The 25,146-nt window shown below is 38.8% G+C and overlaps 1 protein-coding gene and 1 long non-coding RNA gene across 5 annotated transcripts; one reads left to right on the top strand and one right to left on the bottom strand.

The window, feature by feature from the left end:
- Positions 1-661: 661 nt before the first annotated feature.
- On the bottom strand, positions 662-4,659 carry LOC123702863. The gene is made up of 2 exons (XR_006752925.1): positions 4,577-4,659; positions 662-816 (listed from the first exon to the last, which is right to left on the bottom strand). It is a non-coding gene; the product is annotated as an uncharacterized LOC123702863 (long non-coding RNA).
- A 2,653-nt stretch (positions 4,660-7,312) lies between these two features.
- Positions 7,313-23,709, top strand: LOC123702704 (protein fem-1 homolog A). Of its 4 annotated transcripts, none has more exons than XM_045650486.1 (7): positions 7,313-7,363; positions 7,619-7,823; positions 12,064-12,283; positions 16,089-16,614; positions 19,179-19,348; positions 19,849-20,161; positions 22,805-23,485. In XM_045650486.1, the coding sequence occupies exons 2-7, from the start codon at positions 7,669-7,671 to the stop codon at positions 23,434-23,436; spliced, it is 2,016 nt and encodes a 671-aa protein (XP_045506442.1). In that variant the 5' UTR covers positions 7,313-7,363; positions 7,619-7,668; the 3' UTR covers positions 23,437-23,485. The 4 variants fall into 4 exon arrangements, with proteins under 4 accessions (XP_045506442.1, XP_045506441.1, XP_045506443.1 ...); XM_045650485.1 differs by having other exon boundaries at positions 7,332-7,371; XM_045650487.1 differs by having other exon boundaries at positions 7,351-7,367.
- The last annotated feature ends 1,437 nt before the right edge of the window (positions 23,710-25,146 follow it).

Here is a 25,146-nt window from a genome sequence, read left to right on the forward strand (position 1 = left end):
AAGTGTGAGTACTGTGAAGATGCCAGCTTTCCTTAATCGGCCAGTATGCATTCTGTGCTTTCGGTTATAATTGCAGATTGATATAGTACGATTCAAACTTAATGGCGGCTCGGAACATCGTACGATCCGATGCGCAGAAAACAATTTTAGATATAAGTTAAGTTAAGTTAAGGGACCCGTGCGCACCCGCACTCTCACCTACACCTAACTTCCAAACCGCCCGCGCCATTAATTTTGAATCAAACTGTACCCAAAGATCGATTTTTTTTTATTCTTTAAAAAATTTCCTTGAATAACGCATTTGAATGCTATATTTATAAAAATATTCAAATTGGTTATTCATTGATAGAATCTTAATCCAGCCATAATGACAATTTGTACACATAATTTTTTCTTGAGGGGATTTTAAAATGTGATCTTTATCATGTAATTTTTATTTTTTTAATAATATATTACATAATACTATTTATATAATATAGTATTATACATCAAGTATTCTGGAACTAACTTTAGATGTGTTAAATTGACAAGCATTAAAGAATCTCCCATTTTTTATAATGTTTGAGCGACAATAATTATAATTTTAGTCTGTTACGTAATGATATTGCCAATTAACTTACGCCTTACGATTACATTATTTGTATATAAGTAAAACAAATGGTAAGTTTTGATATTCCATGTATATTTATAAATAAATATTCTTTTTTTACATTTATGGAGCTCTTTTCATTCATCATTCCTTTTCCACATTTGGTTCTCTTTGTGTCATGAGTTGGTCCGGAACAGAATTTGCAGCTTCGATGCTCCCACAACTACCTATAAACAATAAACAATTATCAATTTATTTATTTAACACTTTATCGTGCAATAAATCAGGTACATGAAATAACAATTTCCAATAAACAAAAGCACAAAGGGCGGCCTTATCACCATGCAGTGATTTCTGCCAGGCAACCACGGGGAGAAGGCAAAGAAGCGAGATAATAAATTGAGAAACAGAAGAAAAAAAAACAATTATTAGATTAAGTAGAAGTAATTATATAATACAATAAAATGCATATACAAGATACACACAACATACTATACATTATAATAAACTAATCATATTAATACAACTAAAGACATACACACTAGGATCCCCTGTGTTGTGGGAGACTAGTCTCTTCCTATGTAACAGAAGTATTTTTTTTAATTTCTAAAAATTAAGTATTATTAATTGCAGTGTAAGAAATATAATAATAAAAAACGAAAAATAAAATATTGACAAAATATTAACAAACTCCAGTGTATGTGTGAGTGAGTGTGCGTGAGTGAGTGTGTGTATGTGTGTGTGTGTGTGCGTGCGTGTGTGTATATATGTATGTGTGTTTTATTTTTCACTGACAAGCAATGCTTCAGTTTCACTATAATTTAAGTTAAGTAAAAGTTGTTCTAATCTCTTTTTAAAAATATATATTGATGCATTTACTATATTTACATTTAATCTTTTAATAAACTTATTGTAGAGGAATGGGCCCCTATAGCTATAAAAGCGTTTGACAAAATAGGTATTACATTTGAAGCGTGAAATTAAATCGTCTTGGGGCTCCTGATGTTGGTGCAAAGGTTTGCTTAGACATTTTGTGGAACTTTTGTGCGGTAGTCAGAATGTAAAGTTGACGGACTGACAGAACTTTTGCGTCGGCGTAGAGTGTAGAAGTAGCGTACCGAAAAGGTTTCTTGTAAGCAACTTTGAGTATTGCCCGTTGAGCACGCTCAATTTTAAGCATAAGGGTGGAACCACCGCCTCCCCAGACTGAAATGCAATAAGAAATAATGGATTCGCAGAGTGCTTTGTAAACTAATTTTATTGTATGAGCATCGGCAACTGAACGTAATTTTTTAAATATGTGTATAAGCTTTCTAATCCTGGTGCACAGTGTATTTATCTGAGGTTCCCAGGAAAGTTTGGAATCAATGATGACTCCCAAATATTTTATTTCGTTAACTTCTACAATTGATGGACATAAACAAGAAGAAGAGGTTGTACACGAATGGAGTTGAAGATTTAGCGACGTGGGTGGGGCAGAGCGACTCGTTATACTGAAACTAATGAATTTAGTTTTGTCAATGTTCAAGGTTAAAAGGTTGTCCTGTAACCAAGAAGCGACAGTAAGAAGACCATTTTGAGCTACAGCTTTTACTTCATTCCAAGAGTTAGAATAAAATACGAGAGCTGTGTCATCTGCAAAAGAGAACAAATTGGTGTATAGAAGAGAAAGGGAGCAGAGATCGTTCATGTACAGTAAAAACAATGTAGGAGCGAGCACACTGCCTTGAGGCAAGCCATATGGGATGTTCATTAGAGTGCTATGTTGATTATTAATGCATAGTAACTATATAACTTAAAAATATATATAAATATACTTATACTACATATATATATATACTAATCCGAATTAAAGGCAGTTGAGAGATAATGGTTACGAACTTGGTATTTAAAAGAAGATAGGGAAGGAGCAAATCTAATTTTTAATGGTAAAGAGTTCCATAACTTGACTGCAGAGACAGCGAACGAACCCGCGTAGAAATGAGTGCGTTGAGAGGGGATACACAGAATACGTCTATCCACTGATCGAAGAGAGTAGTTTTCGCAGTGTTGAAAAATGAAGTAGTTTTTAAGGTAGGAAGGAGAGTGTGCCGTCAGCACATTACAGCTTACTTATTAGGTCATGCATCATATAACATTAATATGTATTGTGTCACTAATTGTACTTCAGTCTTAAATTGGCTCAAATATAAAGAGGTTGTCAATCCGGTGTTTAATTTCCGCTATCCTAAATATATAAAGCCGCTACAATTTGGTGACCCCGACAACAACACCCGACAACAACACCCGACAACAACACCTGACAAACAACAACGCCTGACAACACGACAACCTGACAACGTATTTCGTGACCCCGGACTTTACACGAAGCCATAAGAAAAAATAAAAATGACAACTGAAAATAGAGCTCCGTCAGCAAGCACAGCATCCGAGAGAACAGCTACATCATCAGAATTTTGGTGCGAACAAGCCCATATTCGCAAACTACAAGAGCAAGTAGCTCAGTTATCAAGACAAATAATTGAATTGCAGAATATGGAAACAACTCGTCACAGAAAACGAAATAATAATATTCATAATCGCTATCGTCCTATATCCCGTGGACGTAACATGATACGGCGTGAGCCGCGGAGCGCCGACAGTCTTTGTTATTACCACGCGCGATTTTATCATAAAGCTAACAAATGTATAGAGCCGTGTGCTTGGAATAAAAAAACTAAACAGCAGGAAAACTAGAAAGAGTGCAATCGCAGGCGGAGATTTGCACTATTAAGCCATCGCACCGCCTTAACATTACCGATAGAACATCGGGACTAAATTTTTTAATTGACACGGGAGCAAATATATCAGTGATACCTGTGACTAAAACTCTGCATAAGCGACCGAAGTGCGATAATTACGAGTTATACGCTGCTAACGGAAGCGTTATAAAGACTTATGGTGTAAAGACACTTACATTAGATTTAAAATTACGTAGACCTTACCGGTGGACTTTTATTATAGCCGAAGTGAAACAAGCAATATTAGGTGCTGATTTTTTAGGACATTACAAACTTTTAGTGGACATTCATCGTCAAAAATTAATTGATACAGTTACAAACTTATGTGTAATCGGTTTAGTAACTTTGAGTAAACATATACCAGTGAACACAATCGACTTTAATCATAAATATAGTGATCTGTTATCGCAATTTCCGAACATAACTAAGCCAATGCGTTTCATAGAGACTCCACGACATTCTATAGTCCATCACATCGAAACAAGTCCGCCAAGTGCCGTCAGCACATTACAGCTTACTTATTAGGTCATGCATCATATAACATTAATATGTATTGTGTCACTAATTGTACTTCAGTCTTAAATTGGCTCAAATATAAAGAGGTTGTCAATCCGGTGTTTAATTTCCGCTATCCTAAATATATAAAGCCGCTACAGAGAGGAAGGATCAAAGAGGATACGGTAGAGTAATTGAAGGCAGTGGAGGTTACGTCGGAGGCGAATAGGGAGCCACTTGAGCCGTTTGCGGTAGTCAGAGACGTGGTCGAATTTTCGAAGGCCATATACAAAACGAATTAAAAGATTTTGTAGACGCTCAAGTTTCTCCATATTCTCAACCGTAAGGTCAGGAGAACACACATCCGCATAGTCGAGGATAGGGAAAAGAAGGGATTTAGCTAACATAATTTTTGTTGGGACAGGCAAAAAGTTACGTAGTCGCCGGAGAGTGCCAGAAGCCGCATACACCTTTCGACTGATATCTTGCAGGTGATGAGACCATGATAGCGATTGGCCGAGAGAAATACCTAAATTTTTAATTATAACAATATTTATCAGCCCAAAGTTTCAATTGGTAATATCTTATATATTTCTCTATAATGAAAAGCAAATAGCATACTTTGCACGTTGCATAATTTCAGACATAACACTCAAATAAACAGATATCCCTATTTATTAGCACACATTTAATGGAGGACTGTGGAGTTCACCTTGAGATATTCGGGTGAGTGTCGGTGTTGAGCTGGCGGCGGCTGCGCCACGAGCGCGAGCAGGTCGCGCACGGCGGCGCGCGAGGCGCTGTCCCCCCCGGGCCCGGCCCCGTCCGCGCCGTGCGCGCCGCCCGGCCACCGCGCGCGCCCCGCCAGCTGCAGCGCGGCCAGGCGCTCGCCCGCCGCCAGCCCGCGCCACGCGCCGCCCAGCCGCGCGCACACGTGCTGCACCGCCTCGTCCGCGTCGGCGGCGGGCGGCGCGCACGGGGCCAGCAGGCGCAGCGCGGCGGCGCGCGCGCGGGCGGCGAGCGCGTGCGGCGCGGCCGCGTCCGCCGCCCGCACCAGAGCGCCCGCGCACCGCAGCGCCGCGCCCGCCGCGCACACCGCGCCCGACACCTGCTCCACCTGATGAATATGATTTCATTTCAGCATAATTAAATATAGTAGTAGACCTGGAGGGAAAGTACCTATAATACTGGACTTAAAGAGAGAGCATATTTTGCTGAAAGGAAGCTGCATTACAAATTCACTTGCCTTGATTTGATTTATGAATTAAATATAGAATGAACCTGATGTGGTGTGGCAAGAGCGAGCATTGCCTGCAGCAACCTCCTCAAGCCCGGCACCCGGGGAGCTCTCCACATGCTGGCCGCCCAAAGCCAGCTCGTCACTACCACAATCTCACCATCGCTCCGTTGTTTACTACACTCGAGTGTGTCCATCAGTATACACTCTATGCTTTCTGCTATCTGTAATGCCCATGAATTCATTAATTTGATAAATATTATGTGTATCCCAAGTACCAATATATCCATATTAATAATATAAACAACTTATAACCTTTTATATTTATTGAAAAGTTTTATTAAAAGACTAAATATGCTCACTTCATCTGTAGCCATTTTGATCAAGTCTTCGTTGTTAGTCTGTAAAATCTCAAGATAGGACGGCAGAAATTCTGTATTATATTTGGCGAGGTTGGTAGCCAGTAAACAGACTAAATCGGCAGCGGTGGGTGGCAGGTCGGCGGGCGGGCAGACGACACTGAGAGCGCCCACCGCCGCCGCTAGCGAGCCCTCGCTCTCCGAGCTGCTCGAGTCGGTGCTGGTGAGTCGGACCACTTGCTTTTCATACTGCGTACGCAGCTGGCGGAGCTCCTCCTCGCATTCTTCTTCACGGGCGCGCTGCGATGCCAACACGTCTGCTGTTGGCATGCTGAAATCGTCCTGCAATTTGTTTGGATATTATTATGGGTGTATCAAACTTAACAAACAAAAATTTATAAGTGCATACCGAATCACGGCACGAACTATTGACTAAGATTTGGGGTAGTTCATCGTCATAATTATCATCAGACATTACTGTAGAGTCGATAAATATCATTAATCGCAACTTGAGTTAAATAACATTATGTATTAAATACAATAATAATTCAAAACACTAGTTTCGCGCAAAAACGTTAGTATCACTCAAAAGTCAACTGTCGCAGAAAGTCAAATGTCAATTGTCAATATTGGCCTATAGACTATACATAATTTTTAAACAATATTTTATTGATTTCTTTGTAGTAAATAATTAGATAACCTCAGTAGATTAGATAACAGTTACAGACTGCAGTGCAGCATATCTTCTTCTTCTTTAATATATATAAATCTCGTGTCACAATGTTTGTCCTCAATGGACTCCTAAACCACTTAACCGATTATAATAAAATTCGCACACCATGTGCAGTTCGATCCAACTTGAGAGATAGGATAGTTTTTATGAAAAAAAAAACGTAAACATATAGGTACCACGGGTGAAGCCGGGGCGAACCGCTAGTTATATTATATTATCCAATCCAGGACGTAGTATGTGCAAAATTAAGAGTGCACCCATTATACCCATTCTTTTCATAGACTCGTATCGTAATATGTATTCTGAAAAAGATAGTTTAGAACCATTTAGAAGGTTTGATGTCGGTGCACGGGCTTAATACTAAGTGCTTAGTGCTTGGCACCGACTTCAAACCCATTTTTAAATAGCACATCTAAATAATATTATGTAGTAATTAATAATATCAAATATTTTTTATTTTTTACTTTTCCGTTTTTGAAGTCGGTTGTTTTTAACGTACCTATAATTTAAATTTTATTTTGTATAATTTTGTATAAAAAATAGCTAAATTACCTAACTTTAACTTTAAGTTAATATTATGCTATAGTTTTGTTATTATTGTGTCATTAGGGAAGGTGGACCCCAAAATACAGGCTGTCCTAGTTTGGGGTCCAAATGTTACATGTTTGTACCTAACCCACAAATTGATCAATAAATGATTTTTATTTTATTTATTATTATTACTGTGATAAAGTGGTATATTGGTTGAAAACTATTTACGGTAATTTTAAGTAATTTGGATTTTGATTATTTCATTAACATTTTTTCAATGTTTGTACCATTTGTATACGTAGTATATTATTATTAGTCTGTGGTACCATATATTACTTTACTCTTTGGTTTGTACCTTCATCCATACTTATATTTATTTTTTTAACACAATTTGAATTAACTTTGATTATTTCGAGTAAAATTACAATGAAACGAAAGCTTTAAAATTTTTTCCAACAAATAATAATTACTACTGACGATAAATCGATTGCACGCATCAATTCGGGCGCAACTTTTATTTAATAGTGCTCGATTGTGCGAAGCAGCTGGGCATGTCAAAAGTCAAAACTCCTCTATGGTCAAAACTCAAAATAATTCAAAAATGTCAATGTCGTTGTCGGATTGATGCGAGTACCAGTAGTGAGTAGGTACTATAATTTTGCAGAATAAGATCAAATCAAAGATGAATAAGATGAATAACCGCCTAAAATCGAAAACGCAACGCAATTAAAAACTAATGCGCATTTAAAATATCGTAAATAGATTAGTTGATGCTTTTTGTACGATGCTGTATTTGTGCATATTTAAATATTGATGTGTTGTGTAGGTAGCGCATGAGCGCAAACATTCGTAACCGATCTCGTAGATTGAAATCCTGTTTTCTTTGTTTTTTAGTTACGGTTTTGTTAAATAAGGTGTGTACGAAAAACAGTGTGTAAAAGCGAATGTGCGGCGACAAGATGTGGGAAGACGAAAACGGTGAGAAGAGCGGGCTCGACTCGCCTCAGTACGACCTGGTGTTCAACGAGCTCATGCAGGAGTGCAAGCACAGCGCGCCGGGAGCGCGCCTCTCTGCCAAAGTGCGGACCACGCTCGAGAGGTGGGCACTTTTACCTTCTATAGAGATCTATGTACAGTGACTAGGTACGGCTGCATTAATGAATGGGTAACTATTCATTACCTACATATGTTTTGTTTTTGAAGTGAAACTTCTTTAGGCACGTTGAGGGTTAAAAAAATTCAAGATCGCGTCATGTCAATACCGTCACGACATGAAGCAAGTAGGGCAATGATTCTGATTTTTGATATCTTTGAATCTTACCAAAGAAATTTCACTTCTAATATGTGTCCTTGGCACACACACTTTTTTTATTTTTGAGGATGCGGTAACGGTTGAGGAACCCAAAATATTGCGGAACTTCCGCATTATGAGGAAGCGGAAGAGGAATCCTCAACAACCCTAATATGGAGACAACACCGCCTACATCACTTATGTTCCGCTCACCATAAGCCATATGGCTTAACTGCACTCAGTCGCTTGCTTTTTTTGTTTTAAAGTGAAACGCATTATATGCGTTTATTTGTTTTAAAGTGAAACGCATTATATGCGTTTATTTGTTTTAAAGTGAAACGCATCAACTATGCCTTCGTGTGTGTTACGATAATGCACAAATAATACGGCAAAGTGCATAGGAATAACTTTTCATCGGTAAGTACCTAACTAGATAATAATTTTTAAAACTTAGAGTAGTAGTAATATTATCTCAATGATAATCATTACATAGTATAAAACAAAGTCGCTTTCTCTGTCCTTATTTCCCTTTGTATGCTTAAATCTTTAAAACTACGCAACAGATTTTTATGCGCTTTTTTTAATAGATAGAGTGATTCAAGAGAAAGGTTTTAGTAGTTATATTAGGTTTTAGACAAAGCGGGCGAAGCCGCGGGCGGTAAGCTAATTATATATAATTTATATTCTTGCTTTATTTTTAAATAGATTTTATTGCTAGTTATAGTTTCTGTACATTTCAAGCATTTAATAAAAAGGGTATTCTCCTTTAGCACCCCAAGGGATAATTTTAGTAAACTGATTATAAAAAAAATATGCTGATTTTTTTTATGTTTAAATATATAATTAATATATTAACTTTATTGTAATAAAAAATGTCTGTTGGTATTGTAGAAAAGCAATATAAACATTATAATATTATTATTATGCTGTTTTCGGAGTCTTTTTGTTGAATTTTGTAGGTATTTAGTTTTATTAAGCATTCAAATCAAATGATTTATAAATTAAATACATACAGGGTGTCCCGTAAGTAGTGGACCAACGGGTTATGGGGAGTAGAGGGACTTATTATCTAACAAAAATACTAAAATTTATTGTCCTAAACCATAAAGTTTTTGATTTATGCTTTATTTTCAAAATTTGATAAAAATATCATCCACGTACTTACGTGGATGATATTTTTATCAAATTTTGCGGGGTTTTTGCTTTAGTTAACTGCCGCACGTATTATAGGTTTTTTGTGGGAGGGGAGGGGGGAGGAGGGGGGGGACCCTCCCCCCAAAAGGGGAAAGTTAGGAAACCAATAGTTTTGGAGAAAAATCAATTTTCCTATTCTAACCTCAAAATGTATGGAATTGGTGTTAAATCATTTTAACTAAGCATTAGACGATAATAACAAAAAATTTACGATACATAAATAAAATACAAACAAGTTGTGTAAGCCTACGTAGTTTTTTTATTTGAGTGGGAATCGCCCTAAAGTCGCTTCTGGCGGCAGTTCAAGAGTTAACCACAGAGTACTTTTATAGGTATGGAGTTAACCTAACACGCTCGTCGCTTCGCTCCTCGCTACCTATTTGGATATTAAAAATAAAAGTTTAATAGTTTTTTAACCTACGTAGATTTATTTTTTGTTTGAGTGGGAATCGCCCTAAAGTCGCTTTTGGCACTCGCCGGCCGCTGAGTAAAGTCACAGTACAGTGAAATAGAACGTCTTGGTCCGCTTTTTTTTTGCACAACAAAACGGATAAATGCGCTTTTTTCGCACAAAAAATTATTAACTTTAAAAATTAATAACTAAAAAACTACAAGTTTCCTAACGATAATATTTTGGAATTACAATCTTACATTACCTAGCTAACTAACAATATAAATATTTCCAACAAATTCGTGCGGCAGTTAACTAAAGCCAACCCAATTTTGCCTTCCTTCCTCCACACCTTCAATAAACCAAAGTCGAACAACATCCAAATCACAAGCATTATTAACTTTAATATGAACTTTTACCATTTCTGTTTTTATTTTATTCTTATTTTTTTGTTTAAGGTTGTTAAGGACGCGTTTACGAATCTGACAAAAATAAGCAGTTTTTCGGTGCATGTTGCGGCGAAATAGTACAAAACCAAATTTAACTAATAATGAGTAATTACCATAAATAGATTTTTTTTAACTCAATATTTTTTTTTTACATTTCTGCATATTCACGTGGAGTGTATGTATTAGGCATTTTCCTTCTGTAGCGACACCTCGCTCTGAATCGCGCAAGCGAAATGTTTTCGCTACAGAGCTATATATACAACTTTCCGACATCATCCATCGAGGCCTTCACGGCCGGCCAGTCGAGTTGACTGGTCGAGGATCCTCCCTTTTTCGATGGAGGAATTCCACCTTCCTTCCTCCACACCTTCAATAAACCAAAGTCGAACAACATCCAAATCACAAGCAAAATCAGTGTCCAATTCAAGCGCACTTCAACAAAGAATAATATCGTAATGACGGATTCAAGCTAAACACGCGTGTAGTTCCGAGCTATAAGCAAGTCACTGAAATAGTTGAAAGTCAAAGAAAATAATAGTGGGTTCAATTATCGTCTATGATTGGCCAGAAACAATACAAAAGAATTCCAGCGCGCGCCCATAAAGGCAATAATTCTCGGAATATAACCTTAACACAGAGGCTATGCCTAGCAAGAGAGCCAGAGCCTCATAATCAATATTGTATATCCTAAAGGTGAAATAAAGATTTATTTTATTTTATAACTTAATGAGTTGACTACCTGATAATTTCTAATTTGAATGTTGTACGCCAATTTAACATTTTTATAAATACTTTATACCACACAATTATACCTTTTTGTAATTTGTATGAGATGTAGAAGTTTTTAAAAGAAAGTTTAACAGGGTCACCATATATTTTTTTGCTTGCTATTTGCCAGCTTTGTTCAAACTTCAGTCCGTAAATTTTTAAAACGTAAAATTTTACCTATTTTTTGGTCTAATTTTGTTGTTGTCGTTAATTATGCTTGAGTATCAGTTTAATTAGGAAGACTTATGTATTCTTAACAACCTTAAACAAAAAAATAAGAATTAAATAAAAACAGAAATGGTAAAAGTTCATATTAAGCTTACGTGGATGATATTTTTATCAAATTTTGAAAATAAAGCATAAATCAAAAACTTTATGGTTTAGGACAATAAATTTTAGTATTTTTGTTAGATAATAAGTCCCTCTACTCCCTATAACCCGTTGGTCCACTACTTACGGGACACCCTGTATACTTAATCTAAACTTTTTAAAGAATTTCGCCAAAATCTGGCGAAAGATGGGGGTTCGAATCCCGCCTCGCGATCGAATTTTTACTATTTGTTGGTATTAGTTTCTATATTAGTGAATTACAATATAAGGTTTTTTTCAAACTCAAAAATTCATTTATTCAATTAGACTAATATTTAGTAGCACTTTCGAATCGTTATTACCTACATAAGTATTTTTAACATTGACCACCGATTCGGAAAGCAGTATCTATGGAGAAGAATCGGCAAGAAACTCCATAGTTGCTCTTTTAGAATAACACTCTAGTCTCTAATAAGTGGTCTTAAATCTTAAGAAAAAAAAAATGTGTGTGTGTACTAGTGTATACACGTAAGAAGTGAAACTTCTTTATGACCTAATTTTTCAAAAAAATAATTTACTATATGCAACTTTACAGAAATACGTCGAATCACGCGTGGTAGGGATAAGAAAAAGATGGCGCGCGTATCGAAAAAATGTTACACTAAATTTTTTTCTAACCCCGATAAAGAAGTTTCACTTCAAAAATCTTGTGTGTGTGTGTGTGTGTGTGTGTGTGTGTACTTTTTGTATGTATACATATTTGCAATTCATAAACAAGAATTTATTCGCGAACAATAACACGCACATAAACTATCAGAAAATAATAACAGAACATTACAAAGAAAGCAACAAGATAACAATAGAGACAGATACGATAATGATGGTAACAAATAAATGAGCGTGACTCGTGATGTGTACGTTGTCGGTGGGCGCGCAGGCTGCGGCCGGAGGAGCGGCGCGCGCTGGTGAGCCGCACGCGCGACGGCTGCGCGCCGCTGTTCGTGGCGTGCCGGCGCGGCAACGCCGAGCTGGTGGAGTACCTGGTGCACGTGTGCGCCGCCGACCTGGAGCAGCGCGGCGTGTACGAGGTGCCCGACGACCGCTCCACGCACTCCGTCACGCCGCTGTGGTGCGCCGCCGTCGCCGGCCGCCTCGAGGTGCGCGACACTTCCTTCTCGTAATTATTTATAAGTCGACACAATCAAAAGATACAGCCGTAAATGCTTAACATTTTCGCAAATTGAACTGTACTTTATGGGGCGTCGAGTTGAGAGTCGTAATTTTTTTTAACCGACTTCAAAAAAAAGGAGGAGGTTATCAATTCGGCCGGTATATTTTTTTTATGTATGTACACCGATTACTCCGAGGTTTCTGAACCGATTTACGTGATTCTTTTTTTGTTCGATGCGGGATGGTGTCGAATTGGTCCCATAAAAATTTTATTCGGATAGGCCCAGTAGTTTTTATTTTATGAGCATTTTTGTCTGTAGGTATTTGTAAATTTTGCAAGTGCAAGTTTGAAGTCGGTTGTTTTTAACGCAGTTACCACTTGTTGTGGTTAACTATTGTCTTAAGGAACCTAAATCTGAAATTTAATTGTACGGAAACTTATATTTTTAGAGTTACGAATTTTTGAAAATCGGAAAATTAATATAGAAAGTTACGCCATTTTTATTTTTAACCGACTTCAAAAAAAAGGGAGGAGGCTATCAATTCGGCCGGTATGTTTTTTTTTATGTATGTACACCGATTACTCCGAGGATTCTGAACCGATTTACGTGATTCTTTTTTTGTTCGATGCGGGATGGTGTCGAATTGGTCCCATAACAATTTTATTCGGATAGGCCCAGTAGTTTTTATTTTATGAGCATTTTTGTCTGTATTTGTAAATGTTGCAAACGTGCAAGTTTGAAGTCGGTTGTTTTTAACGCAGTTAAAAGTTAACTCCACTTGTGTTACGCATAGTTATTGTTTTATTGTTTTATTGTTTTTTCAAAGGCGATTTATTTTCGTAAAACAATTCGAGACGCTCCGCTCGATTGTTAAAAAATCTCTAACATAACCTAACCTATTGTGTTTCGAGTTTGGAGCGTTTTCTTTTTCATAAAAAGTTAAACAAAATACTCTACTTAAGAGTGTTACTCACGCTCAACGCGTACCGGCCACAGACATGCCCACAGAGCAAGAAATATAGGTAGTACCGGTTACTGAGCGTGGGCACAATATTACTATCACTATAATGTATATTGTACTACTGTGGCGCGAGTTCATTTCAAGCCGTATTTCGAGCAATTTTAAATAATTCTTTGTAAAAAAAATACACATTTGTTCCCTAAAATTTTATTATTATATTATTAAATATTAAACACTTATTAATGTAGACACAAACAAAATAAAAAATACAACGCATTTTAAAACAAAAATCACGCGCAACTATTTAGAAAATCTACAAAAATATGCGTGTTTGAGTGGATTGTTTTTTAATGAAAATTAAACAGGTATATTGGAGTATTTTTTTCAGCCAGGCCAGATGCCCATGCAGAGGCCAATGTAGAATGTTTTGCAGCCTAGAAACAAATTATAAAGTGGCAAATAATAATATATAAATATAATTACTAAAAACTATATTATGTTATATTTTTTCGTACTTCTGAAATCAGCATTTCCGGCTATAATCAGATCTAGGGCATGCACGCTGAACGCTCGTAATGGTTAGAAATGTTGTACGTGAATCACGCTGAGCAGGTACTGTGTGTCAATTTGACATTGTCAATGTCAAAATAATAAAATACAGTGGTGGTCATATAATTAAGAATGCTGATACAAAGGGAAGATTTTTTCAGACTAAAATGCATAACTAATTTCATGTAATTATTTTTATTTTTCTCGATATAGAAATACTATTCCAACAAATCACTGTATTCATTAATGCATGTGTATGCCTAAAAATTAATAGACAAACTTTTTACACTACTTCTAAACATAGTATTCCTATTTACTGGCTGGTCACGTAATTAAGAACGCTAAATAGTTTATACTTTTATTCACATTTGAATAGAGTAATTGTAGGTTACTGTTTGTATAATTTTGGCGCCATTGTGTGCCAAAGGTTAAAAGTGATTGCTTCTTATTAAAAAAAATGGAAAAAAATAAAAGTTGTCATAAATCTACTAGGGAAGTTATTAAAAAACTTCGCGGGAAGAATTGGTCTTATAAAAAGATAGCCGACCATCTGCAATGTTCAAAAACTATGGTTTTCCAAGCCATAAGGCATTTTGATACGTATCAAACAACTTCGGATGTCCCACGTATGCCAAGACAGAGAAAAATAACTCATCGGGATGACCGAAACATCGTCCGTATGGCGAAACAAAATACTTTTAAAGGATCCAATGAGCTGAGAAAAGAATATTTCGGGGAAAATAACCCTTCAGCAATCTCAGCACGCACTATTCGAAGACGTTTGGTAGAAGAAATATTGTATGGTCGGATAGCAAGAAAAGTACCCATGTTGAAACTTTGCCACAGGCAAGCCCGGCCTAGGTTTGCAAGAAAATATGAAAACTGGACTGTGTGACAGTGGAAAAATGTACTTTTCTCTGACGAAACGAAAATAAACAGAGTATTTTCCGATGGAAACCGTTATGTTCGACGTCCTCCGAATACAGATTTCGACCATAAGTACACGAAAGTTACATTAAAGCATGGTGGTGGAAATGTGAAAATTTAGGGGTGCTTTCCTGGACATGGTGTTGGACCTGTAAAATTGATAAAAGGTAACATGGATCAATTTCAATACAAAAATATACTGGTAGAAACAATGTTACCTTATGCTGAAGAAGTTCTAACGGTTATTTGAACATTCCAGCATGACAATGATCCAAAGCACACTGCACACACTGTAAAGGAAATTCTAACAGCGCAGTAATTTTCTGTTTTGGACTGGTCAGCTAACAGCCCTGACCTAAGCCCAGTAGACAATTTGTGGTTTGAAGTAAAGAAAAAGGTTTCAAATACACAGTGTCGAAATTTAAGGGAACTGTACGACGTTTTCTTAGAAGAATGGCACTCTATTTCTCTAGCAAAATGTCAAAAATTAATAGAGTCAATGCCTTGCCGGTTTTAAGTAGAAATTAAAAGACGTGGACATTCTATTAAATATTAATTTTAGTTAAAAATGTATTTACTTGCTTTATAAATTTTTCGCCCAACGTATTATTGTAATTTTTTAAATTAAACTGTCATACAAAACAATTCCCGAGCAGATAAATAAATCGTTCTTAATTATTTGTCCAGCTTCACTGTTATTTGAATTTGCTGCTTTAGTAAAATAAATTAGTTTTGAAAAAAAAAAGAAATTGTTGGCGATTTTATTATTTATTCATTAACTTACTTAGTTGCTCTATTAAAGTGGCTATTATTTTATGACATAACTAGTTGCTTCTCAGAAGGTGCACATCTCTGTGTATGACATTATTTAAATAAAAATTTCTAGTACTTCAAATCGTTCTTAATTATATGACCACAACTATATATACGTAAAAAAAAAACAAGATGGAGTAACTTTCTATAGTAATTTCTGATTTTCAAAAAAATCGTAACACAAAAACTAAAAGTTTCCGTCAAATGATATTTCAGATTAGGTTAGGATCAGGACAATAGCTAACCACAAAAAAAAATTACGACTCTCAACTCGACGCCCTATAAAGTACAGTTTAGCCGAATCAAAAATTAAAACCTAGTGAATAAAACTCCCTCTTTCTACATCGCTGATGGCTTTCATCTACGTTTTCTTTGTTAACACCAATTTCAATGATACAACTGCGTATACATAATACATATGAACTTTCTGTTTATTTCCTTAAACTTGAATATTAACAATGAGCAATCTTATATCTATCAATATTGAATTCCAAAGTAGAAGTAGTTCCGCAATATGAGCGTCTCGCGGTGTGAGGGCAGGTGCTGCGCGTGCTGGCGGACGCGGGCGCCGACCTGAACGCCGGCTCGGACTCGGGCTCGACGCCCGTGCGCTCGGCCTGCTTCATGACGCACATCGACGTGGTGGAGTTCCTCGTGGCGCGCGGCGCCGACATCCACCGGCCCAACCACAACGGCGGCACGTGCCTCATCAACTCGGTGCAGTCGGCGCGGCTGTGCGCGCTGCTGCTGGCGCGCGGCGCCGCCGTGGACGCGCGCGACATGCAGCACAAGACGGCGCTGCACTACGCCATCCAGGAGCACCGGCTGGAGACGGCGGCGCTGCTGCTGCGGCACGGCGCGTCGCCGCACGTGGCGTCGCGCGCGGGCGACGACGCGCTGCGCACGGCCTGCCTCAAGGGCGCCGAGCCCATCGTGGCGCTGCTGCTGGGCGCCGCCGGCTACAGCGCCTCGCGCCGCGCCGACGCCCTAGAGCTGCTCGGCGCCACGCAGCTCGACGAGTTCAACGACGTGGCCGCCGCGCTGCACTCCTGGCGCAAGGCCACCGGTAACCACCGCAACCTTGTCACGTTAAGGATTTCATTGACAATTTATTTATTTATTTATTGGTTTACCAACGTTTGTTTACATTTTTACAAGAAAAGTTTACATACACAAAATAAACAAACATGGTTAATGTAACAAACACTTACTGGCAAACACAGCATGCAAAACGTTAAACGAGTTAATTTTTAAGTACATATAAAAAGAAAATTAACAAGAACAGGAAAAAAAAATACAGTTAATATTATCCATTAAAAGAAAAATCTTGAAAAATTTTGCGGAGTTTGCTGGGGGAGTCCGAAAAAATGTCGAAAAGCTCACAGTGTTTATTAATAGTATTGCAAAATCAAAATCAAATAAAAATACCCAACTCTTTTAAAGGTCTGCCTATCTATATCTTAGAGCATTAAACCGATCGGAGACGACCCGAAAAATTCATCGACTATGAAGTATGGCTGTACTTAATGGCCATAGAATAGTTAATAGTACAGGTACAGAATAATTCCTCGGCAAAAAGGTAAAAATAAATGCGAGCGCTACTACGCGTTACAGTGGTATTGAGCTTGCACAAAATTATGTGCCTATAATTACCCGACTACGGCAAAGCAAAAGGAGGTTATGATTTTTGACAGGCTATGTATGTACTATGTATGTATGTTCATCTGTTCCCTCGTAACTTCTAAACTACTTATCAGAATTCAACAAATGACATATCATTAGAAGCGTCTTATTTGTCCGCTGGTAATAGGCTATATGGGGTTTCACAATATCTAATGTGGCGCCCTCTGGCGGACAAAACATACAGAGTAAAAAATAAAGTTAAGATAAATATGCCGTGTTTGGTAAATATTTGAGAACCATCAAATCAAAACATTTTATCCTTGTTATCTCTGTTAGCTACCACAATCGAGAGTTTCGTACAGGAAATTATTGGGCGTCTCATCAAAATAAAGCTACTCACGGAAAATTAGCTTGATAGTAATCAAGTGCAAAAATGGGAGATGGATCCTGAACTAATTTTACTTATTACATTTTTTCATCCATATCGTCCAAAAATATTTGCACGCGAGCGTCTCGACAAGCGCGCGCGTGACAACCGACTGATTCGAGTACCGCAGGCCGGACCCTGCGTCGTAGGTAAATAACGGACGTACCTCGCGGAGTGAGACAGGCCTTATATGGCTCGGCACCCGACTTAAAAAAAAAATCACATTTTTGTGTTTATTTTAAAGATTTCGATATATCGTTTTATTCGATTATCCGCATTCAATCAATTTCTGGCTGACTATATACGAATATTTTTCCACTACAAACCTCTAGGACCATTTATAACATTTGAAGAAATCGTAAAATCTTTAAATCGGATTAAGTACCTACCTAATTGAGATAAAATATGTCTAAAATAGTTTTTTTAGTTTATCCGTATTATTATTTTTCTGGCCTTTGCTCAGCATTGGGAGTTGGTACACAACAGGCTAATACAATACAATACAATTCGTATTAAATCAAATTCTGTGTAACCACAAATTACATAATATTTTTCCACTGCTAACCTCTAGGGTTATATTTATCAGTCAGATCGTTTGTAGTAATCGTATCTTCTTCGGAATTAATTTTATGTAGAAAATGAAATTGCTTAAAATTGAATATAAAATTTATTCATATTTTTTCTACTTAACTCCAAACGAAAAAAATTGCTGTACGATCAACTAAAAACGTTTAGAACAGAAAGAAATAACCGGAAAAATATTTTTTGCAATTTTAAAGGAGGACTTTTTCTATTTTGCAAATTAGTTGCATTATTTCTCAATATTTTTGTGTACTTACAGTGAAACTAGGATGAAAAGTAACGTTATCCTTTTGGACACTAGACGTTTCTGACCTCTTCTTACATGATAATATGTCGCAATTTAAAAAATATTTAGCTCCCGTCGTACCTCATACCTTCGGCAAAGGGGAACGCTCGGCTACGTCCACTCCGCGTCCAGTCGGTCTAAAGCTTTGGTCTGGTGATCATGACGCACAACGCTGCGGTATGCGCCCCAACGCAGCGTCACGACGCAGCATTTACCGTCCCTGCGGAGAGGTGGTCAGTTGATTTTGCCGCAGCTACCAAGGTAGACGTGAACATGAACAATTTTTCTGTAATTTGTGCTTTGCTTGAAGAGGAGGAGGAAGAAGAATTTTTACTGCTTCTGAATAGATAAAGAAACTCTCCGAGGAACATTTATTTATTTATTTATTCACACAACATGTTTTACATTGTCTTCGAAAAAATGCATACTGTCAACCCGTGACGCACACCCGCACACCGCAGCGTTGAATCGAGAATGACGCCGCGCTGTGCGGGAGTACACCTCCCCACTTCACCGCGCTTGCCCTTCGCCGCTGACGCATACTGCAACGGAACAAGAGAACATTCTCGACGTTTTTCATATGATTGAGTGTCCGGCATCGCATACCGCATACCGCAGCGTTGTGCGTCATGATCACCAGACCAAAGCTTAACGCTCCAAGCGTGCAATCGATCGGAATAGCTAATGAAGGTCGGGGCGGGTGCGTGTGCAGCGATCCGGCACGCGGCGGACGGGTACATCGAGAAGGAGTGCGGCGGCGACGGCGAGGCGGACGCGGAGCTGCTGGCGGCGGGCCGCGCGGCGCTGGGCGGGGCCACCGAGTGGCGCTCGCCCGCAGACCTCGACCTGCTCGCCACCGACATGGACGCGCTGCGCACGCAGGTCGGTTTGCCAACTCTATCTCGAGGCAGCACGGTGATGGATTATCTTGTGTTCTCCAGATATTGATAGCTTTCTTTAAGGTAGCGATTCTATATATTTAAATCATTTCCAATAATATTTAACAAATAAATAAACAGAACATACGATGACACTTCGACAATAAATTCGAGGGAAGTCAATCGAGCGTCAAAATGACAGCACCTAGGCTTATCCATAGACAAATTCAATGTTTTCCGTAACTTGCAAAGTTAATGAATCGCTACGTTGCCGCTTCGCGCCTATTGTAATTCCAAGTTTATTAGTAAAAAATTATGAATTTCTTATTCTTTTTCTAATCATAACTATTTCTATCAATAAGCAAGTTTTTATTTGTACGGCTGTTTGTTTTAAGCATAAAACGATCTCGACGTCTATTAGCATTTTGCTAATAGATGTCAAGCGCGTATTCAATAAATAAATAGATGTGTTAGCGATTCGTAATCGCGATGATAACTCGGCAGGCGCTGCTGGTGGCGGCGCGCGTGCTGGGCCCGGCGCACAAGGACACGGTGTTCCGGCTGATGTCGCGCGGCGCCTCGTACGCCGACGCGTTCCGCTACCAGCGCTGCGTGGAGCTGTGGACGTGGGCGCTGCGCATCCGCGTGGCGCGCGACTCGCTGCTGCACGCCGACACGTGCCACACGGCGGCCGCGCTCACGCGCCTGCTGCTGGACGCGGCGGCCGGCCGCCTGGAGCGCGCCCCGCAGCCGCCGCTGCTGCCGCGCTTCGCCGACCTGCTGCGCGTGCTCGAGCTGCTCGCCGCCCCGCTGCCCGGTACGCCCACACACACACGCTGCTGCCGCGCTTTGAATAGGCTATGTGAACTTGGAACTCGATTAAAAAAAAAAACATTTTTGTGTTCATTTGAAAGATTTCTACATGTAAATACTAAATAGTCAAACTTATTTTGTTTGTAGTTGCACCCAAAAAAGTCGTAACCCGAAATTGCAAACAAAAATTTTCGGTTGTTTCTTATAGATTAACGTTTGTAGTTTATTTTTTTTTTGGCACAGTTACAAATAAAAAAATGTTTCTCTATTAATATAATTTTAAATATCGAAAACTTTAAAATGAACACAAAATCACATGTGTTTATCACATAAATCAACAGAGTACAGAGACAGTGACCAGCCCCCCTAGACAAGTGGCTTTCTATTAGCGTAACGTTAAGCGTTAACGTTAGCGTTACCTAGATAAATGTATCTACAGCTTACGTCAATCTCATACATTCATAATCTATTCTATCAAACGTTACGCTAAACGAAAGCCACTTGTCTAACCCCTCAGATTAGTTAAGGTAGACATCCCGCCACGAAAACCATGTTCTTCAGGTATTAAGTCGGCCTTTTTGTGGTATGTGAAATGTGGGTTCATTTGTCTGATTTATGAGCATTTTTGTCTGATCTGGATGACTTGAGTCAGAGTCACTTTAGTGTAGCAAGTAACTTTGATTCACTTCCCGGTAGCGTATTGCCAAACTGTATACTGACCCAGACGCCCATAGTCTGTACTGAACTACGTCGCGCTCATTGAAAATTGGAGCAAAGTATATACGAGCTCAGACCAATCTGAGTAGGTATGCACTTTGCTCGCTTGTATGTAAAGCAAACTGTGACATGCGAATATCTGTAACTACCTATACAATGTGTTTAATAATTTCCTGTATATTTTTGTTATGTTGTTGTGTGTGGTTGCTAAAACCTATCCGTGAAACTGAACAACTTTCCCTAAAACATACCTATTGTGAATTATTTTGGGTTATAACGAAAGAAAACCCGTTGTGAGAGTATTTTGTAAAATTACTAACCTTACCTAACCAAACCAAACCTAACCTAACCTAACCACACCTCTGGACTATATTCCAGAGAAAAGCACACAACACCCTGAGATGGAGGGTGCTTTAAAAAAAAAAAAAACCTAACCTAACCTAACCTAGTATGGACGTCTGTACTCGTATGTATTTTGCTCAAGTATTTTAAAGCAAAATGTATTTCGATTCAGACACGCGCTGAATAGGTATACAGTTTGCTCTTCAACTATAAAGGCAAACTGCGATCGAACTCAGAGCAACCCCGGTCTGGGTCAGTATACAGTTTGGCAATACGCTTCCCGGTAACCGATTGAGCTGAAATTTTGTATACGTATGTAAATTGGATAGTGATGAAACATTATCATGACATAGAGCTGATTTGATGATGGAATCGGAAGGTGGCCATAGGAACTCAGTAATATCAATGTATTACTGAGTCAATACTCAACTTTATCGAGTTTGGGCTCGTTTGATTCGTGTTGAAAAATACACTAAAAAGTATTAAATAAAAATAACTACGTTAAAAACCACCGACTTCAAAAACGGAAAAGTAAAAAATAAGAAAGATTTGATATTGTTAATTACTACATATTATTTAGTTGTGCTATTTATTAAATAGGTTTGAAGTCAGTGCCAAGCACTAAGCACTTAGTATTAAGCCCGTGAACCGACATCAAACCTTTTTAGTAAATAGCACATCTATAGTCGAGCCAATTTAATAGGCAACATTTGACGTCTATCAATTTTATCTTCGAAGAGAGGTAACCTGCTTAAAAACATCGATTAAAGTGAATTAATCGATACGGATTTGAAACATTTGTCAATCGAATTTATTAATTTATGATGATTTTTATTCACAAGTAATCAATGCATTCGATTCTAGATGTCAGATTTCGATTTTTAGAGTAACGTCTCTGCTATTTAAAAAGAAAAAAGGTTTATTGACACAAAATTGTAGCGACGTCAGTTCTTCAATTCAGAAATTGTTTATTATGTTTAGTATGGTTTATCAGTAGAATGAAATCTTAAAATTACTTGTATCGGTCATTATTATTATAAATATGTAATCATAATTGAAAAAAGTTAAGCAAATGTGCAGTTCTAACAAAACGAAATATCATGTTATTCTATGTCGTCGTTACTAGGTTACGTTGTTGAATTTTGTTGAACTGTCAAATGTTGCCTATTAAAATGGCTCTACTATAATGTCGTGTGCCAAGTTCACACAGCCATTTGATTGTGGTGTATTTTGAGTTGAATTGGATTGAAGTCTTGATTAGAAAATTAGACATATACTTTGAGATTAAAGGTATTTTAAAATGACACAATGTTGCCAAAGGTAAATTTTATTTTATTTGTTATTCTTGTTACAATTACATGCACTAGTTTATAATTGAGTTTATCGAGAAAAAGTGAATTCGAGTCAATTAATAATTTTCTTTAGATGATGAGCCAAATATCTACACAGCTTACCTACGTGAAACGAAACGACATGGACGTTTATGTATTTCTTGATACAATATGCGGGTAGTTTGTCACTATTTAAGTTAAATTTCACTACTTCACGGGCATTCCTAACCTTGCGCTGACGCCCCGCTCGCCCGCAGAGTGCCGCGAGGCGCTGTCGGCGCGGCCCGTGCACAAGAAGCAGGCGGAGACGTTCGACCGCGCGCTGCGCTGCGTCACGCACCTGCTGCACCTGCTGCTCGGCGCCGCGCGCTCCGAGTTGGAGCGCGACGCGCTGGAGGCGGCCGCGCGGCGCCTGGTGGCGGCCGACGTGCGCAGCGCGCACACGGGCGACACGCTGCTGCACCTGGCCGTGTCGCGCCTCAACGTGGTGCGCTCCACGTACTTCGCGGACGAGCCCGCCGCGCCCGTGTTCCCCAGCGTGCCCGTGGCCGCGCTGCTGCTGCGCGCCGGCGCCGCGCCGCGCGTGCGCAACCGCGCGCGCTCCACGCCGCTGCACGTGGCCGCCATCCCGTACAACTTCTCCACCGAGCTGGCGGAGTGCCTGCTGGCGGGCGGCGCGCACCTCGACCAGCCCAACAAGTTCGGCGACTCGGCGCTCGAGCTGGTGGCGCTGAACCGCGGCTCGCGCGTGCGCCCGCTGCGCCACACCACGCTGGCGTGCCTGGCCGCGCGCGCGCTGCTGGCCAGCTGCCCGCCCGCGCGCCTGGCCCACGTGCGCGCCGCGCTGCCGCGCACGCTGCACGACTTCCTCGACCTGCACCGGCCCTAGGCCCCGCACCGCAGCGCAGCGGCACCGCACCGCAGCGCAGCGGCACCGCACCGCAGCGCAGCGGCACCGCACCGCAGCGCAGCGGCACCGCACCGCAGCGCAGCGGCACCGCACCGCAGCGCAGTGGCACCGCAGCGCAGCGGCACCGCACCGCAGCGGCACCGCTCCGACCCGACCCGGCCCGCGCCATACGTTGCAACACTACCATTGTATTCCGCCTAATAATTCCAAAATTTAAATCGCGTGCTCGAAGACGTCGTCGGTTGGAGAGTTTGAACGGAGGAGTTCATCGTTATTGGTCTCAGTATTTTAATTTTTAACTATCGTTTAGGAACTTGATGTTTATGTTGAATCGTTGTTGATTGTAAAAGATTTCTTCTATGTTGATGTAATTTTCATACCATATTATCTTAAACTATTTATGTGTTATTTGTATTTCGTTAGTTTCTTAAAATTGTGGGAAACCGTATCCTTAATCTCTCTACAAATATACTAGTTTTAATCACTTTACAATGTATTCTGTACCTGGTAAGACATTTAAAGCATGTTTGTAAGGCATCAGAATTATGTTTCTATTTATTTTAAGTAAAAAGTTGTTATAATTGCATGGTTATTCATATGTATGTACTATTTTTATTAGACCTTAGTAAAATTGTAAATTATTAGTTAGATTGACTCATTGTAGTACAATGCTACATTAGTTGTATATGTATAGATAAAACCCCTGTATTGTAATATTTACGTCCAAAAGTTGGCGATTAATATAATAAAATGATATTTCTTAATATTATGTAAATCGTTTTATTTTTCAAAAAAAAAGAAACTATCATTGACAAAGATTGAATTTCTTATTGTCTAAATTCCCATAAAGTCACCTTCACATACTATTGACTGAGTAAAATAGATAAAAAGCTACAGACAAAAAGTCTCTAAATATTTGTATTATAGTATAAATAGAGCCTAGATGAATATCTTCATAAACAGTACACGACTGAAACTCGCTGTTGCCTGAATGCCAGACTGAATTAAAGAACTACCTATAATTCATTTGTCATTGCACATGCCACACTACACTGTACTACACTGTACTTGTCGAAGAAATGGGAATTCAATCAGATTTTACTAAGAAAGCCTATCATGCCGATTGCACATGCAATAATAATTGGCAATATTGAAAGTACATCTATAGCTTGATCAAAGAGTTTTATATGGGGATTAAAAAATCTGTCTCATTGCTACTACTAATTAATAATTATTTATCTAGTAGCGATGGGACCGATTTTGATGGGTGCTAATTAAACAGAATTCTCTTAGACATTTTCGCTTTTAAAAATTAAAAATCAATGCAATGTACCTATTGCATTGTAAATTACTGATAGTCACAATCAACGCGGGCAACGCGACAAGGGCCACGCTAGGGCAGAACAGTGAGATAATTCATCTGAGTTTATCTAAAGCAGTCGAGGTTGACTGATGTTGAACTTCTGCATTTGCCATATTAGTATTACAAACATTTTTATTAAAGCTTGAATTATAAATTATTTTGAAGATCTTGTACGATCTTTTTGAGCTGCAAAAGCTAAAATCCTTGGCTGGCAATGGTGGCAATGTATAATTATTGATCAAAAGAACAAATTAAATTCTTTAATAATTTTTGATTTTTACTTGATGAATATGTTTAAATTATTTAGTTGGTGTGGTAAAAAAGAC

The sequence above is a fragment of the Colias croceus genome, chromosome 24, assembly GCF_905220415.1.
Source record: "Colias croceus chromosome 24, ilColCroc2.1".
In the NCBI taxonomy this organism is placed as follows: domain Eukaryota; kingdom Metazoa; phylum Arthropoda; class Insecta; order Lepidoptera; family Pieridae; genus Colias; species Colias croceus.